Below are 16,701 nucleotides of genomic sequence, written 5' to 3'. Positions count from 1 at the left end.
AATTTTATCGCAGGAATGAAATACGAGCCCTTTGCGATTTCATAGGAAATATTACCAAACGGTTAACTAGATTATGAGACACTCACGGAAAAGACAGTTTTGCTGAAGTATCTAAAAATTTAGCTAGATACAGATCTGAAAATGATTTAGTTAAACCATCCAAATAATTAATTATATAGGACGCTTAAATTGATTACAGAATGACAAAACTTTTTGCAGCATTGTTCAGCATGCTTGATATTTTTATTTACAGAAAAAAATATATTTTACGCAAATAATAATTATTTGTTTTAAGTATTTCAAAAGTTTATATATCCGCAATCTATCATAAGTTCATCACAAGTATCAAAAGATTATTCAAAATATATTCTATAAATCTCAAAATATATTCTATAAATCTTCAATTTTATAATATTATTTAAGAAAAAAATTAATTCTTTTTTTGAGTACACATTAATGAATTTTTTAAAAATTTGTAATAAGTATATATTAGAAAAGGAAAAAAAGTAAATTGAATATAATCATTTTTCTTAGCAACAGAATATTTTTCAATATGTACATAAATTAGTTCGATGGACCAATAAAATTATTTTCTGATCTGTATCTAGCTAAATTTTTGATGCTTCATCAAAATTGTTCTTTCCATATATCTTCAATCGCGTTATATCTAGCTGACTTTCGCCTATTACTTGCGAGACGCTCACATATCGAATCATTGCGATGTCCGCGATGTTCGAGTCCGCGGTCCGAACATCACGTGCGATCGATGAAGCGTTCATTCTTAGCTGGCTCTTCCATGTCCATCGATTCCCGATCATCGCCAATATAATTGCACGCTATAACCATTATGCGTGTCATTATCGATAATTCACTGCGTTTTCACTACGAGCGGAGGATCTGCTCGCTGTCGCTCGCACATACCGCTCGAAGAAGCTCAGTGGGATTACCAACGTAGACAATAATTGCATTCCGCGGCGACACGGCGATTTGTTCACGGCGGTGGTGTACGCGATTAAAGAGAATTCGAACGAGGGATTCCTTCCGATCTCTTCGTCTCGACTTTCGCTCGATCGAGGATTAATGCCGCCGGCGCGAAATCATGATCGGGACAGTATACGAGGTATGCAAGAATGAAGCATCGTTTCCTCGTAGTTACTACTAATTTCTTGACGAATTTGAAACTGATCTTTTACTCAACGAGTAAGAATTTTTCCGCTCACTTATTAAAAAATAAATTTTGTTGTGAAAATTTTACTTATTTAAAATAAAAAAAATTTATTTTACTCTTTGAAAACAAAATGCTTCAAGTATTTAATAAAAAATATTTGAAAACCTGAAGAATATAATTACAGAAATAAACGTTCAGGTTGGAAAATTTTAACTGAACGTTAAAGCAGTCACACGAGAAATTGGCACACATGAAACGATGCGATTCTTATTCATAGAAATAGATAAGTCCTAATTTCCTGATGATGATTACTCTCTTTTTTCCATCAAGTAGCCGGGCAGAATGAGAACTGTAATGTTGAACACGTAACGAATGATGATACCGAGGTGAGGCCTTAGTGAAGGGAAATTTTATCGAGCCTGCAGGCGACCCGCATCAAAAGATTTAAGTCAGTAGGAAGGATGAGAACGCGTGTAGGTGGAATGGATGGCGGAGAACAAACGAGAGAAAGAGAGCTGCTTCTCCTCTTTGCGAATTGCTGTGAGAACATCTCGTAAGACTCTCGTTTCTTTCAACAGAGCCCTCACGAGAACCTCGTTTGAGGAAGCACCACCTCGTTTCCTCGCAACAACGACAGTTTCGCAACGGATGGTCGGTTGCGTAATGTGCAATTGCTCGAAACGATCCTGGGCCCGAAATACAGCATGCGATAAGCGACGGAATATACACTTTGGATGCACCTTATTCATATGAGCTTCGCGGTTAATGGGAAAAGATAAGAAAGGCGAATCACCGTTCGTTTCACAGAATTGCATCCTTCAATACGACACAAAACTTTGGACGGTTACACGCTGTAATGTACAATGGTTTTGTATTGCAAATCAGCCTGCTGATCGATCGACAAAAAACTATATCCACTTATGTCATATTTTACGTTTTAAATACGAAATTCCTTGTTAATTATGATCATAAGTCAACTTAATACTGATAGAATCGTCCAATATTTAATGATAGAATTTAAGTTATAAGAAATTATAAATAAAGATTTTTACAAGTACACTGAAGAAAAAATAATAAAAAATTTATTTGTGAAATATAATATTTATTTTATTGAAATATAAAATTAAATATGGCAAAATAAAAATTATTCCTAATAAATATAATTATTTTTTTATGTTATTTTATTTATTACTAATGAAAATATTTCACAGAAATGTATATTTCGTTATCTCAGTCTCTTTTATAACCAACTTTTTTATAACCAATAAATATCAAAGAAAATGTCATAGATAACATTGGCTTCTAAAATATTTCAACTTTTTTTTCCTTAATATAGAGCTTCCAATATACAAATGTGGAAAAACTTAACACAATATTTATTGTATCATTAAAAATACTGAATATTTCAAATGCTTGAAATAAAGGAAACATCCGGTATACTATCTAAAGAAACATAATATGAGATTTTTAAGTATTATAAAGCTAAAATTAAAGTCAAAATTACATTTGGCAACATATAGAATGATGTATATTTTACAAATTAATCTGGATGAGAAGTGTTGATATAATGTTAATAAACTACTTTAACATGTGCTACGCAAACTTGGCTCGATACTCAATTGAAAAGATTCAAGTTCGGACTTCTTATTCGTCGTAATACACGCATTGTGATTCGTTGCGATACACGGAGACACAACCACGCATATGGAAACTCGTCGCAGTTTAAAAATAGATCTGCATCTTTCCTTGATGCTTTCCTCCGACGTTGAGTACTTCGTAAATTTCGCCAGTTCGTGTCATTTTCATTCTATACGGAGAGATTCGTTTCTTAATTTTTTTGCAACTTGGAATAATTTCAAAAACCACATACTACGTTAATCACAATAAATCTTTATCTGAGAAGAAGACGGAAACAATTTAAAAATTAATTAACGATTATCTATATCTTCGTCAATAAAACAAGTTTAATGAAACAAGTACAGCATTTATTATCGTTTGTCGTTGTTTATCGCAGCTTATCACTGACCTTGGTCATCCTGCGGCAATCATTAAAATGTACCTGATTATCAATGTTAAATTATTAGTCGTTTTTTTTTTATTTCGAATTTGGCAATCAAAGATTTACATAATTAAAAACAATCAAAAATAGTATCCACTTCATACATAATTATTGATATTCATTTCTAGCGTTAATATATTTAAGCTAAATTTTCATTATCATAGTTAAACTTTTAGTAGGTATCTTTTATTTAAATAGTACTATAAATCATAAATGTTAACTGTGAATATCTAAATGTGATTATAAAAGACAAGAGATTAATTGTCTGCAAAGTTTAAGACCAGTATTTACATATAGTTCATTTTTATTTTATTGTAAGATAGTCTTAAGTAATTACGGTGATAATGAGACTCTGTGATTGGTTTATGATATCTCGAGACGATTTTAAATTTAACAATTGATTACTGGCTTACGATCGACTTATACATGACATTTTAAAATTTATATACTTAAAAACTTATTTATTAATTTATATATACTTCAATTTTTTAATAAACTTATACTTAAAATTGTTTATAACTAATAAATATTCTAAAAGCTGTTTCTACCTAAGAGTTTCAAATTTTTATTAACTGATGAATCTAGGAAACTACTTATTTACAACAATTTGTTCGTAAGAGCAATGGCAACGATCGCTCATCGTTACGCGATTTGACGTTACTCCAACTCTGTAGTTTCATCATTCTTCCAACAAGAAAACACAGAATCTTGCATGAAATAGCAGTTTATTTGAACAAGCGAAAATTGAGACATATGTAGAGATATGTATATAAATGTATATGTAGTATATAAAGTTTTGAATAATGGTTTTATGACTGTTTTTTAATTTATAAACTTAAATCCCGAATATACACTATCAAGATTTATTTTAGTTACAGTTTATTTTTGAATAAATGATTGTTAAATCTTTAAAATTGAGTATCTCATTTCTCAACAGTTTTCTTGAATTCTATTTTCATCATTTTACATTTTATTTAGATAGAGAATGTATCTGATTTTCTCTATCTCAAGATAAAGTTCCTTATAGGTATATATAAATCTATATGTAGCAGAAAATCTCTAAATATGACCTTTCTTTTTCACCAATTTCACTAGTCCTAATTCTGATTTTGGCGATAATGCTATTTTTAGACTTAGGATCAAATGAACTATTCGGACATAGATTTTGTAAGCAAGTTTGTTCGCAGTTAGTGATTAAAGAGCATGCGACCGCACGCTCGGCTAGAAAATTGATGTACTTGCTCAAAACTCTTGGCACGGCAATTGCCCTATCGTGCCAAGAATGCACGACCTCTGAGCCTCTAGTGACCCGATCTCGGTTGCTATCAACTTTCAAAATTTTCCGAAATGTTTCAATTTTATTATATAACTACAGTAATTTTCTTTAAAATTATTTTTCTTTCCTTTTCTCACAATTTGCCCCTTTATAAATTTCCCATTAAATAAAATGAATCTCAACAATACATTTGTAACAAAAAATATATGAAATTAATATACAGTCTCTTCTCTCTATTTTGAAAAACCAATTTATTAAGTATTAAATATAATTATTGCAGTTTCTTATAATTCTTACAATTCTGATAGAAATATATGCAGTTTTCCTAGACACCTATTCAGTTACTATCTAATATTATTGTATTCTCATTAGTTGTGTATATTGAATAGAAAATGGACAAGAACTTATTCTTAGGATAGAGTTTTATTCTGTCTATTTCATGAGCAGTTGGCTTACTTATTAATCAAGTTAATATCCATTATTTGTTGTGTTTCTCAGTATTCAGTATATGGAATCAGATTTTACGCAACTTTTGTATGCAGTAACTGCAAACAAAGTTACATCCTGATTGGGATCCTAAATAGTTTTCCTTCTCAGTTACTAGATAGAAATTATAACTGTTTAGCAACTGCTCAAAAAATGCATGAAATTTCTAATATTTACTCAAATTTAATTACTGTAGTTTCTTTGTACTTTTTTTCACTATAAAATTAATCATTAGGCTTTTTTTAATTCATAATGTTTCATAAGTTGATTATTTACTGATATAAAAAATTCTAATTTACAATATAACATTCTTATCAAACATTATATGTATACTTTGAAATTATTACGCCGACCAATATCTTATGTACATTTGATAACAGATAAAATAAATCAACAGCAATTATATCAAATATGTCAGTCTTTGACTCACCGAATCATTCATCATCTTTCCGATTAATAATATTAATCATATTTGAAAGGAGATTGCAGGTAGAATTTGACCTACGGCACAAACGACAGGATCGATTCTTCCACGATAACATCGAGAAGCACGAGTTTATTTTTAAACGAGGGTCTCGCTAATGCGCTCAAGCAGAGGTGCGCTATTCAACATCTGGCGGAACAGAAAAATATTATCCTTGCCGAGAGAGCAACGGTGGAAAGATGAGAGAAAGAGCGTGGTTGAAATTATTCCGCGGAGCATAAAAATTGAAGCTCGTGAAAGTGAGATACAATCAGTTAATTATTAAAATGAATTTAACCCGACTTTCGGCACGGATATGTAAAACGTAGGAATACAGAAGAACCAGTGATAAAAATAAAGCAAAAAAATACGATTTCCTGAAAGCCACTTTTTGCCCGTTTCTATCAATGTACTTTAATTTCAATCTCGGTTCAACTAACTCTTCATCTTTTTCCAATTCTAAAAATGAAAATGATACGATAAAGAATAAATTAAACTGTGATTAAATTTAATCTACATTGGTGGTAGAAACGGGCATATGTGTCGGAAAGAGTCCGAAAGGCTACGTAATCGCGCGAAGTCCGAGATTTGCGCACCGCTGCGTCGGAGGAATCACCGCAGTCACTACGGAGCGTGCTCAATTTCCTGTTGACCTATTTATAACGCGCCTATCCACGCCGGAGAAGCCACGGCATACTTCTCAAGGTCCCGGATCGCTCGGCTGACTTATAGTAGGTAGGTAGGTAGGTAGGTAGGTAGATAGGTAGTCCAGTGCAGCCGTCACCTCGACGGACGCATCTGCCACGAACGCGGGCCGGCAAATGCGCAAAATTACGGACTGCATGAAATGAATATCGCTGACTGGAACTGGGGCAGCTTTCCGGCCACTTTTACCACTTGCACGCGGAGAAGTTAGATCGATAGAAAGAAGAAGAGACGTGTGTATAAATCTCTCCGCAGGACACAGAATGCGGTGTCGCAAGCTTAACAGCGAATCGATCGATTTCCGCAAAATTGCTACATGACTCTATCTCGAATCAACATGCTCATTTCTCGTCGATTCACCGTTACGATAATAGCGTGATAGATAAAGCGATATAATTTATTTACGTCCATTTCATGTTTACGAGGCTTCCTGCTTGCAAATTCTAATTGCTACAATCTCTAGTTGCACATCTGTTACTTCCATATTTATATACGTTTTGCTATGTTCAAGGATTAGTTTGAGAATGTAACTTTTTCATGTAACTTTCATAACTTTCATTTAACACTTAGAACTACCGATTAATTTCTACTATTTGAATATATTAGGTGTTGGAATTAATTCGTAGCGTTTTACAAGTGATGGGAAGTACTTTCATTAATGTATTTTTTAATGCTCATGTGAAATAAATAACATTCTTTCATTAAAAAACGCTACGAATTAATTCCAACACCTAATATATATATATATATAATATATATAATATATATACACATAAAGATAAATCAGATATATGTATAATTTCTGTAAAAAGTGAATGGAACTGGAAATTTTATACTTTCCGCATAAAAATAAATATTCATATGAAGCAGTTCAATAAGATTAATATTTAAAATATTTAACAATACAATTTCTAGTTGAAATGAAAATTTTCTCATTTTATCTCAATTATTTTTAAAGAAGAACAAATATATCTACTTATTAAAAAATTTTTTATTTCCTATTTATTTAGGTCCTAAATCACAATCGAACTTTTTTTGTATCATTTTCAAATAAATATAGAAAAAATTGTAATTTTTTTTCATATCTTCATTTTGTTAAAAAAATATGTTTAGAAAATACATCTTTAAAAACGGAATATAAGGACAAAATAGATTAACTAATTTAAACAATAAAGATTATATGTAGATAAAGTGTTATAAGACTGTGATATGTGAATACACAACTAACATAAGTAATGAAAGCTTAGATGAACTAGATTTTAGAATTTAAATAAGAATTATAGACAATCTCAAAAAAAATGTACTGTTATTTGGATAATATTTTAAAAATACAAATCAGTCAAATTACAAAACAGTTATCTTTGATTTGGTTAAATTCTAGTGTTAAGAATAAAATTGACAAAAATATTTTTGTATTAAACATTTTCAACAGCTTTTCTTATTTCTATAATTTCTAGAATAGATATTCAAGCAATTGATAAATAATATCTATATGTTTATCTATAAAGCGGATAATTTTTACGAAGTCCTAATATCAGTCGAGAAAAATGAAATCAAGGATGAGACCCTACGATAATTATACTCCTGGCAAATAAAGACAATGGTTTACGTAAGCTACCGTGACACTATTCTGAAGTCGCTACATCGCTTCTGCATTTGTAAACGTATTATAAATGTCACATATGTAAATTATGTGTGACCATGAAATTTTATAGAAAAGTACAGCAAGTGCTGTGCATCGTCCAAATAGTCCGCTTCGCTTGAAATATTTTCATTTATCAAAAGATGTCATCGCTTAAACTTAGAACGTAGAACTATTTCCTTGCCAATGAAAAATTCCACCGTGGTTTCCAGGTTTCTTCCTGTAACTTTTTGTAACAGCAGCTAACGTAAAAATTCGTGATGTGAAAACAGGTAAAAAATGGATTGTTTCGTCTATTTATCTTTTATTTACTTGAGATTTTACGTAAAATATTTGCTTGTATTTTCTCCTTTCGCTATTTATGCGATAAATGTTATCTTTATCGTGTTGGAGTTATATATCACTCACATGACTCAGAATCACTGAATTGCGAATGAAAAATACCACCTCCGCAGTTTCTTTCGTTTCGCGCAGTAATTGATAGAATCTAATGATTTGAAGACTGAGGAAAAAGATTTTTTGACAAGATCTACACAGAGTAAAGATTTAATGCGTTTCCGGAAAATCGGGACAAAAAATACATCTTCCAATCACTCGTTGTCGATAAGTAACCGCGTGATTACGAGTGGAATTAATTTCACGAGGCTACGCGTTCGTGCCAGGTAGCCATATCTAATCTCCATCGAGATATTAATCTACAAAGATAGAGCACATTCCATACAGCCAGATACGGCGAGCGTCCGTTTCGAATTCGCGATTGTTGTTCATGAACAATGGCGAGAATTAAGAAGAAGCAGATTGCCATACGAGAGAAAAACTTTCTAACGAGCCTCCTCTAACGCGATCAAATATGTATCTTGAAATCGGATAGTGTCCTCGATAGGTGAACGTCCAGATTTTCATTCTATCGTTCAGTAAAGCAAAAAATATTACATTAATTATTTAATTTTAATCCTTCAAACATCTTTTCGGTATGACATATCAGATTTCTTTTTCCCATGCGTTTTCCAATGCATATAATTCTTTTAAATAACACCCCAAAAAAAATATTCTGCCGATAAGTGGAGAATTCCTCTTAGCATTTCTTCTAATTGTAAGCCAAAAATCTTTCATGAATCAGGCGCGTGTACTTATAAGAAGTATTCATCTATAAAAATGAGGACACATGAGCTATGATCAAAAATAAATTCCTCTATAAAAAATTCTATTATAATAACTCGAATAGCCTTTTGAAATAAGAGGATATATAAAATACTAGCGGCACGTTTATTTGTTAGAAGAAGTTTGTCATTTATGTACTATCGTAATACGCGTGCATGCAAGATATTCTTCTAGCATTGAGAGGATTGTCTAAATCTTTATTTTAGCACTTTATGGTTATACGAAATTCTTTTACTTTGTAGAGTATCCTCTTGAGGTCATATATAAATGAAAAATCCTCTGACATTGACACGAAACCGCTAAATGACAGTTTTTTTAATGAAAAATACATACATTTGTTTGATACTGATATGTTTCTTGATGTCTGGCGTTTTGATTGAAAAATAATTTTTTACATGTTTATTTTTATAAAAATTATCAAATTAGACTAAATATATTATAACTCGATTTTCCTCATAGTATGGCATTTAAAAGTTACATGGCGTAATTATTTAATTTAGGATATATACCTAATATGTTTTATGTTCTGTGCTTATTTGCACAGAATTGCAAAGAGGAGGGAACAATATCTTATTAAGGATCTATTCCAAAAATACTATCCTCTTCATTATCTATTGATATTAATTTCTAGCATTAACATATCCCAAATAAACTTCCATTATCAATATAGTTAACTTTTAATAGATGATTTTATTTAAAATTTCTTTTTCAGTATAAGATTGATATTTCTTTTACGTAAAATCGATTATTAATTATTTTTTCATGCGGTATATATTATAATAATAATAATTCCTCTTTCCATCAAATATCATCTTACCTTGTAAACCTCCGAGAAAAAGCCCGCACCGATCTTCTCCATGTAGAAGTCGTCCAGGCGATTCAATGAAGCAACGGCATGCCTGAGTGCCTGACAAGACGCCCCAGTGCGTCTCTTCGAACTCGAGTCCTGAAACGTCTCGCCTGAGCAAATCGTCAATCCGTGCACCGCACCACTCTCCGTCATCTCCGTGGGCCGCCAAGGAGAATCGCGGCACTTCTCCTTAAACTCCTTGTAGCTCCTCGGCGAGCTGGACAATTGCAGTTCCGTGGGCAAATCCTGTGGTAGGCAGGACGCGCAATTCTGCTGCAACGTGTCGCTATTAATCCTTCTCGCTGTCCAATCTTTGGACAGCGTTGAAGTGGTGAAATCATTTTCGCAGCTGTCATCCTCGCAAGGCGTAGTGGTGATCGCGGAATCACCGACGCCATCCTTGACGTCAACCACCTTTGAAACCGCTGACTTCTGATGCGCGTGCAAGTGATCGCTCACAACTGGCACATTAGATGCGCCATTCGACGTAAAATAATTCGCGCACGTGTCCGTCAAGAGGTCCTCGTTATCGGATCTCTTTCCGCCCGACAGCGACGTATAAATCATTTCGGAAGATCTCGCGGAAGATAATTTGGCAGCAACCGTACCTGAGGGGGTGTATCCCTGCAAGCACTTGGACTGCTGCTCGTTACATATCGTCTGATGCTCTTTGTCGCTCGGAGGCTCTCGATTAACGGTAATAATCTTCTTCACAGTTTTTGTATAGTCTCTCGCACACAACTCGACGTTAAGGTTTCTCGCAGTTGAGGTAGACTGCGGTCGTCGTGATCTGCCGACGCCGGTCTTCGAGTAATTCGAGCAGTTTTGACCGGAGGGACTCTTCTGCATTGCGTTGGCGTGATTCCTGCCAACTTGCGACAAACCTTCTTTTGGTGAACACTTGGTCGTGGTCTTGGAACAAACAGTTGCACAGATCGTTGTTATTTCGTCTGTCCTGCAAGGTTTAGGGGATTCCATCGCGACGGATGTGGTGTCCAATAAGTTGGCAGGCGATTGCAGAGAGTTGCTGGGAGCCTCGGAGACGACGGTAGACGAATCGTCGGCGTTGTCCTTCGTCGGTCGCCAAGGTCTCATCTTGTCGTCGGCGTTCACTGTCGGTGTCTCCTCCACCGAGAAGCACGGCAGACACGACGCTGTGCCCGTCGTCGCCGGCTTTGTGCACGACTTAGCTGACGTTTGCCCGCCGTTATTATTAGGCGGATCCGGCGTGTTTGACGGCGGCACTTTCCCGAACATCTTCGCTGTTATTGCCACCAGGCGGTCGCGCAAGATGACGCGAGACGACAGTAGCAACAGCCCTGCGTGCGTCGCATCACACGCAGCCGACTCGATGATGCACCTCTCGACAGTCGTCACGGTGTCGTCCTGCCGTATCCCGCGACGAACAAAGAATAGTTTTGTAAAGATGCTAATTCGAACAGGTGGCTGCTTAAACTGCGAATAAACGCAGTGATGATGTCACGATTCGAATGTGTTTAGATGATGATAACGACGGCAAGGCACCTCCGTTTTTGTAATGTGCTTTGCGTTCGAATACGGTATAGATTAAGTGATATAATCAAGGAATCGCGTTCGCGACTTGGTCAAGCAACATTCTCAGAGCACACGATATCGTAATGCCTTATTTGGCAAAGAAATCGATCCTCCTTTCTTTTTTCGTGTGTTTGAGAGTGCTTTAAGAAAAATTTAAGGAAGTCAAGGATTCTGTTGCTTCGCCGATCAAGGGCAACTGGAACTCGTAGGAAGACATAGGTATCTCGGAGCAGGACGACGGAAAATCGTCTCGTGCGTTTCTGATACAACGTTGGAAGACACTCGTTTTTGACGAATACATTCGAAGACGAAGGAAGCGGAGACGAAGACGCAGGTTTCGCGATCGACACTAGTTTGTTTCCTTTTTGGCAGTGGCGTCACGCGTTGAAATCACAGTCGATGGGTCACAAACAGACGTTATCCCTCGCAGGGCGGACCAGGATACGTCACAGATTCGAAACGAAACGTAGGAAGAGCGTGGTACCGGAACTTGGCACGGTTCTCCCTTCATCGCCAGCGGACGACTCCTCGTGGGCTGACTCAGATCTTCCTAAAATAAAATTGCACCGACAGGTGATCGGTTTAGTGTTGAAAATTTCAAGGAACATTGACGTAATGAAAAAGATAAATATATACGCGTTGTTTGAGTATACACATTCCTAAATGTCTAAAGAAAGAGTTTTCTGATCTATCTGATCGGAAAGGATAGTTTTGCTGAAGTATTTAAAAATGTAGCTATCTGAAAATAATTTTGTTGGATCATTAAAATAATTATGTAGAATGTAAGCATTGATAATAATGTTGCAACAAATTTTAACATTTTAACAATTAGTTTGAGCGTCCTGATTATTTTAATAAAATTTATTTTCAGATCTAGATCTATTTTTAGATACTTAATACTTATATGTAAAGATACAAGTCTAAAAATAATTTTGTTGGATCATCAAATTACGTAGGAATTTCAAGCATGATAAGCAATACTGCAAAAAGTTTTGACATTCTAGCAATCAGTTTGTGTTCTACAAAATTATTTTGAGAGTCCAACAAAATTATTTTCAGATCCTGCATTTAAATTTTTAGATGCTTCAAAACTGTTTTTCCTTTGTTTTGTTTTAAAATTTAAAGACATTATTTTGTAGATAACGTCTTCAAATTTTAAGATATAGAAATCATTGGTATTGTAAGGTGTCTTTTAGAACAGTCCAATACACACAGAAAAATATCATCTTATTGCTAAGAAAAGTTATTATTCAATTTACTTTCTTTCTTTTAAGTAAGTATTGTTTTTATCAGTGATTATTTTTACGAGACAAAAAATATTTTTTTAATTGTAATATTAAAATATCTACTTATTGTAAATTTTAGAAAAACTCATTAATACGTATTCAAAACAAGAATTTATTTTCTCTTAAAGAATATAAAATTGATCGAAAAAGCGACTTTATGTAATAAGCAAACTGAACATAGTTTTATTTAATAATTTTGATTGAAGTATCAAACTTACTGAAATTGTCAGAATGTATTTTGAATAAAGATGCTTGTGATGAACTTATAATAGATTTGTGGTAAAAACTTTTAAAATATTTGAAATAAGTAATTATTATTTGTGCACAATATATATTTTTCTGTATATAAGTTTAATACTAATAAAAAATTGGGTCGAGAAAAAAGTTTCTTCGTATTTTTTAATTCAAAATTGTATTGTATATACAATATCTTCGTCAAAAATGAACGCAATTTAAATTAAAAAAAAATTTTAAAGCTTAAAATCTCTACTTTCAAAAGATCACTATATTTTTTAAGTTTCTGTGAGTTCGATAATTTTTACATTTAAAAAACTACGAGCTGAAAAGCTTGAAGCTATCCCTACAAAATCTTTTTTTTTTAATGTTCTTATGATTTTTTGTTACTGAGTTATTCGCGAATTAAGTAAAGGAGCATTCTAACTTTAATTGCTCATAATTCCGATAAAAATCATCATATCCCAATTTAAAAAACAGATTATTAAGGTGAAACTTTGCTCTAACGAATCATATAGTTGTAACGAAAATTTTGCAACAAAATTTTTGCAAAAAAATTTGTAAAAATACGAAGAAACTTTGTCCCAGACCTAATATTTTTTAAAAATATTTTAAAAATACATAAACATTTTTAAAAGGCTATTCTTTAAATATTTTTGTTGTTTGAAATGTTTAACATAGAATTGTTTCTTTTCTGGATTTTCAAAAAGTCCTGAAACTGAAAGGACAATAATTCATGTAAACAAGTATTAACAAAGCCACTGAAAATATGATAAAAAACCTCGGAAAAAAGTGCTTCCGAATGCATTAAAATGTAAACAAAGTAAAATCTTAAAAATTTTTTTAATCATTATAGAAAAATTAATTTAAATAATGGTTTTATAATTATGTATGATCATTCACATGCAATAATAACCTGTAACTTCTTGTATATTTCCAATCTGTTTTCGGCATACATTAGAAATAAATATAATACGTAAAATTAGATCTTGTTTGCAATACACACAAATAATTCATCACCTGTAACTTCTTGTGTGAAAATATTAGTTTAATCTCTAAAATAGTTAAATTAACGATCGCAGTTACGCGACTTTAATATACCTAATTAAATTAAATAAAACCAAATTATAACAGTATACTAAAATATAAAAAATAGAAAACGTTTAAACTATAACCATTATAATATTAGAGAAATCGTCCGATCTAAAGACTCTATGCGTAGTGTGATACATCGAAGATATTCCATTTTATTTTATTTAATCATACAATTTTTCCTTTCCTTTAGTTACCAAATACATCTAATTAAATAAAATTAAATCATAAAAGTACTAAAATATAAAAAAAAAACATTTTGGTTCTCATTTAATAATATTAGAAAAACTGTGTAAGGCAACTATCTTTACACGTAATATAACTTTTTGAAACTTGTATGGTCTAAAATCTAGAATATTTTATTTAATCATTTTATTTAATGACAAAAAATTACTGGGACGAGATGTACAGTCCGATCTCCGAAGTGGTAACGAGTGGTTTCCGCAATTTGAAGGCATCATGACGCAGCACGCGTCTCGAAGCCATAAATCACAAGTAACTGAAATCGATTTTCCCCTCGATAATCAAATTTTCACACGTAACGAACATCGCGTAGATTGCCGTCGTAGATTGACATCGGGATATTTTCTCTATATTTTCGCGGATATATCTCAGATGCTGGAGAAATCGTGAGTAACGGGAGAAGCTGTGTAAGCTGGTTATAATAGACTGTTTTTCATTTATTATCAAGCACATCGTAGCGTTTACAGCGATAACGAGCAGAATATGTCAATTTCTCGAAGAGAAATAAATGTTTTTGTGTCAAAGCCGTTTTTAATTAAAAAAATATATATATTAGATTCATACATTTATTATTAAATCACACGCAAGAGTTCCACAGATTTCTAACAAATCGGAAATCTTGGGATTATAAAGGCAAGTCAAATAAAGAGACATTTCGACAAAGATATATCAGCGGAAATATTCTTTTGTCATTCTCAACGATCTTAAAATCGTTCAGCTACCAAGTTTCTTAAATCACAGTACTTAGTAGAAATTTTCTTTTTGCGCTTACGTCGGTGACACTATCATTGTTTTTGCAAAAACGCGTCAGTGATACTCAAGGACAATTCCTATTTGTACCAAAGTGATTATACTAGAAACTATTATTTGAAATTACTTGTAATTTTCAATAATTTAGATAATTTTAAAAATCGAAATTTAAAAATAATTAAATTTTTTAAAATAATAAAAATCAAAATAATTAAACTTTTTAAATATTATTCGATAATAATATATTTAATAGATAAATTTCATCGATAATTGAGATAATTCCTTCTTTATTGAAACTAATTAAATATTGTATTAATTTAAAATAAGTTTAATCTTAAAGTTTTAAAAGAAGATTTAAAATTTCTTTTTACAACTTTAAAATTAAACGTATTGTTAGTAATTACGGTAAACCATAATGGCAATAATGTAGCTTTTTCTCTAAGACAGAAACATGAAAGTGAAAATTTTTACCGTTAATAGAGAAATTGTTTACTTTTCATATTTTCGCCTTAGAAAGAAAATTACATAATCAGTACTTACATCATATTATTGTTCAATAATAAAAAATATCAGGATTTTGTAAAGATTTAAAGTTATCTAAAGAACAAATAATTTTGTTTATTTACGTTTTTTATAGAGTATAATGACTTGTGAGAATCTCGCGTGTTGTCACATGTCGCGTTTATTACTTATGATAAGTACGAAATCATGAAATTTTCATAAAAAAAAAACTAAAATCGACATAGCACAATGTGTTCGTCCGACAGTCAAGTGTTTGATAAGACTGAGCTACACTTACGTGACGTGTTTTTACCGCATAATTACTTGTATGATTACGACACAGTCAAGTAGATATGTATATAAGTACGGAGTACTTATATACATATCTACTTGACGTCCATCCACGTGACACCCGCACTCGTATCGACTCAGCCCAACATTCGCCGAACAAATAGGTGTAACTATTAGATCTGTTTGTTCTTTTTACTTGAACTTTTTTTGCATCGTTCATCTTTTCTCTTTTTTTTCTTCTCCTGAAGAGAGAGGAGAAAGATGAATCGTACGAGAACTTCAGCTAAAAAGCATTGGTCTATTTTAGAACACAACAAAGAGGGAGAAATTTGCAAAACGATGTCGCTATAAACAATTCTCATGATTTAACGACAGCTTTAAGAAGTAACAAAAATAATGACTTTATGGATATTTGCGATGATTTTTCAATTAACATCACTGCAAAATCGTGACAAGTTTTCGTTAGAAACCATGTATGCTCGCAGACACAAATTGTTGATTATTATTGAAAATGACTGTTAATCATCCTTGTCGTTTCTTTATCTTCGTCATTACTTCATACTATATTGTAAAAAATAAAATATTAATTTTAACTTAAAAACGTATAGTGAAGAACTTCCCAAGTATGTTAAAATGTTAAGATTAACATAAAAATGTTAATTTTTACATTTTTTGATGTTTCAGAAAATCCACTATACATCTTTAAGTTAAAATTAACACTTTATTTTTTACAGTGTTTGTTATTAGGCAGGTTTCATTTTATCGCGTGACATCGTATAATGTAAATAACTATGTAACATCGGTATTAATCTCAGTATTAAGTATTTTGTAATATTCTAAGACTGATATTATATTATGTATGTATTATGTATTCAATATTGTCGTATGATAAAGAAGGATACAACTTTTAGGCATTTTCACAACTACTTAGGAATTTATT

The 16,701-nt window shown here is 32.4% G+C and overlaps 1 protein-coding gene across 1 annotated transcript in view; it reads right to left on the bottom strand.

Annotated features, from left to right (window-relative positions):
• cdi (serine/threonine kinase) overlaps positions 1-16,701 on the bottom strand; it is a 45,461-nt gene that overhangs the window by 26,292 nt on the left and 2,468 nt on the right. Inside the window, exon 2 of the mRNA XM_087413809.1 lies at positions 9,778-11,914. Within this exon, the coding sequence (XP_087269935.1) occupies positions 9,778-11,067 (1,290 nt within the window). The 5' untranslated portion in view covers positions 11,068-11,914. The remainder of the gene's footprint in view (positions 1-9,777; positions 11,915-16,701) is intronic.

This window comes from Acromyrmex echinatior, chromosome 1 (assembly GCF_024713525.1).
Source record: "Acromyrmex echinatior isolate Ae372 chromosome 1, ASM2471352v2, whole genome shotgun sequence".
Lineage (NCBI taxonomy): Eukaryota > Metazoa > Arthropoda > Insecta > Hymenoptera > Formicidae > Acromyrmex > Acromyrmex echinatior.
The sequence above is the reverse complement of the archived record's forward strand: the minus strand, read 5'-3'. Positions and strand labels throughout refer to the sequence as shown.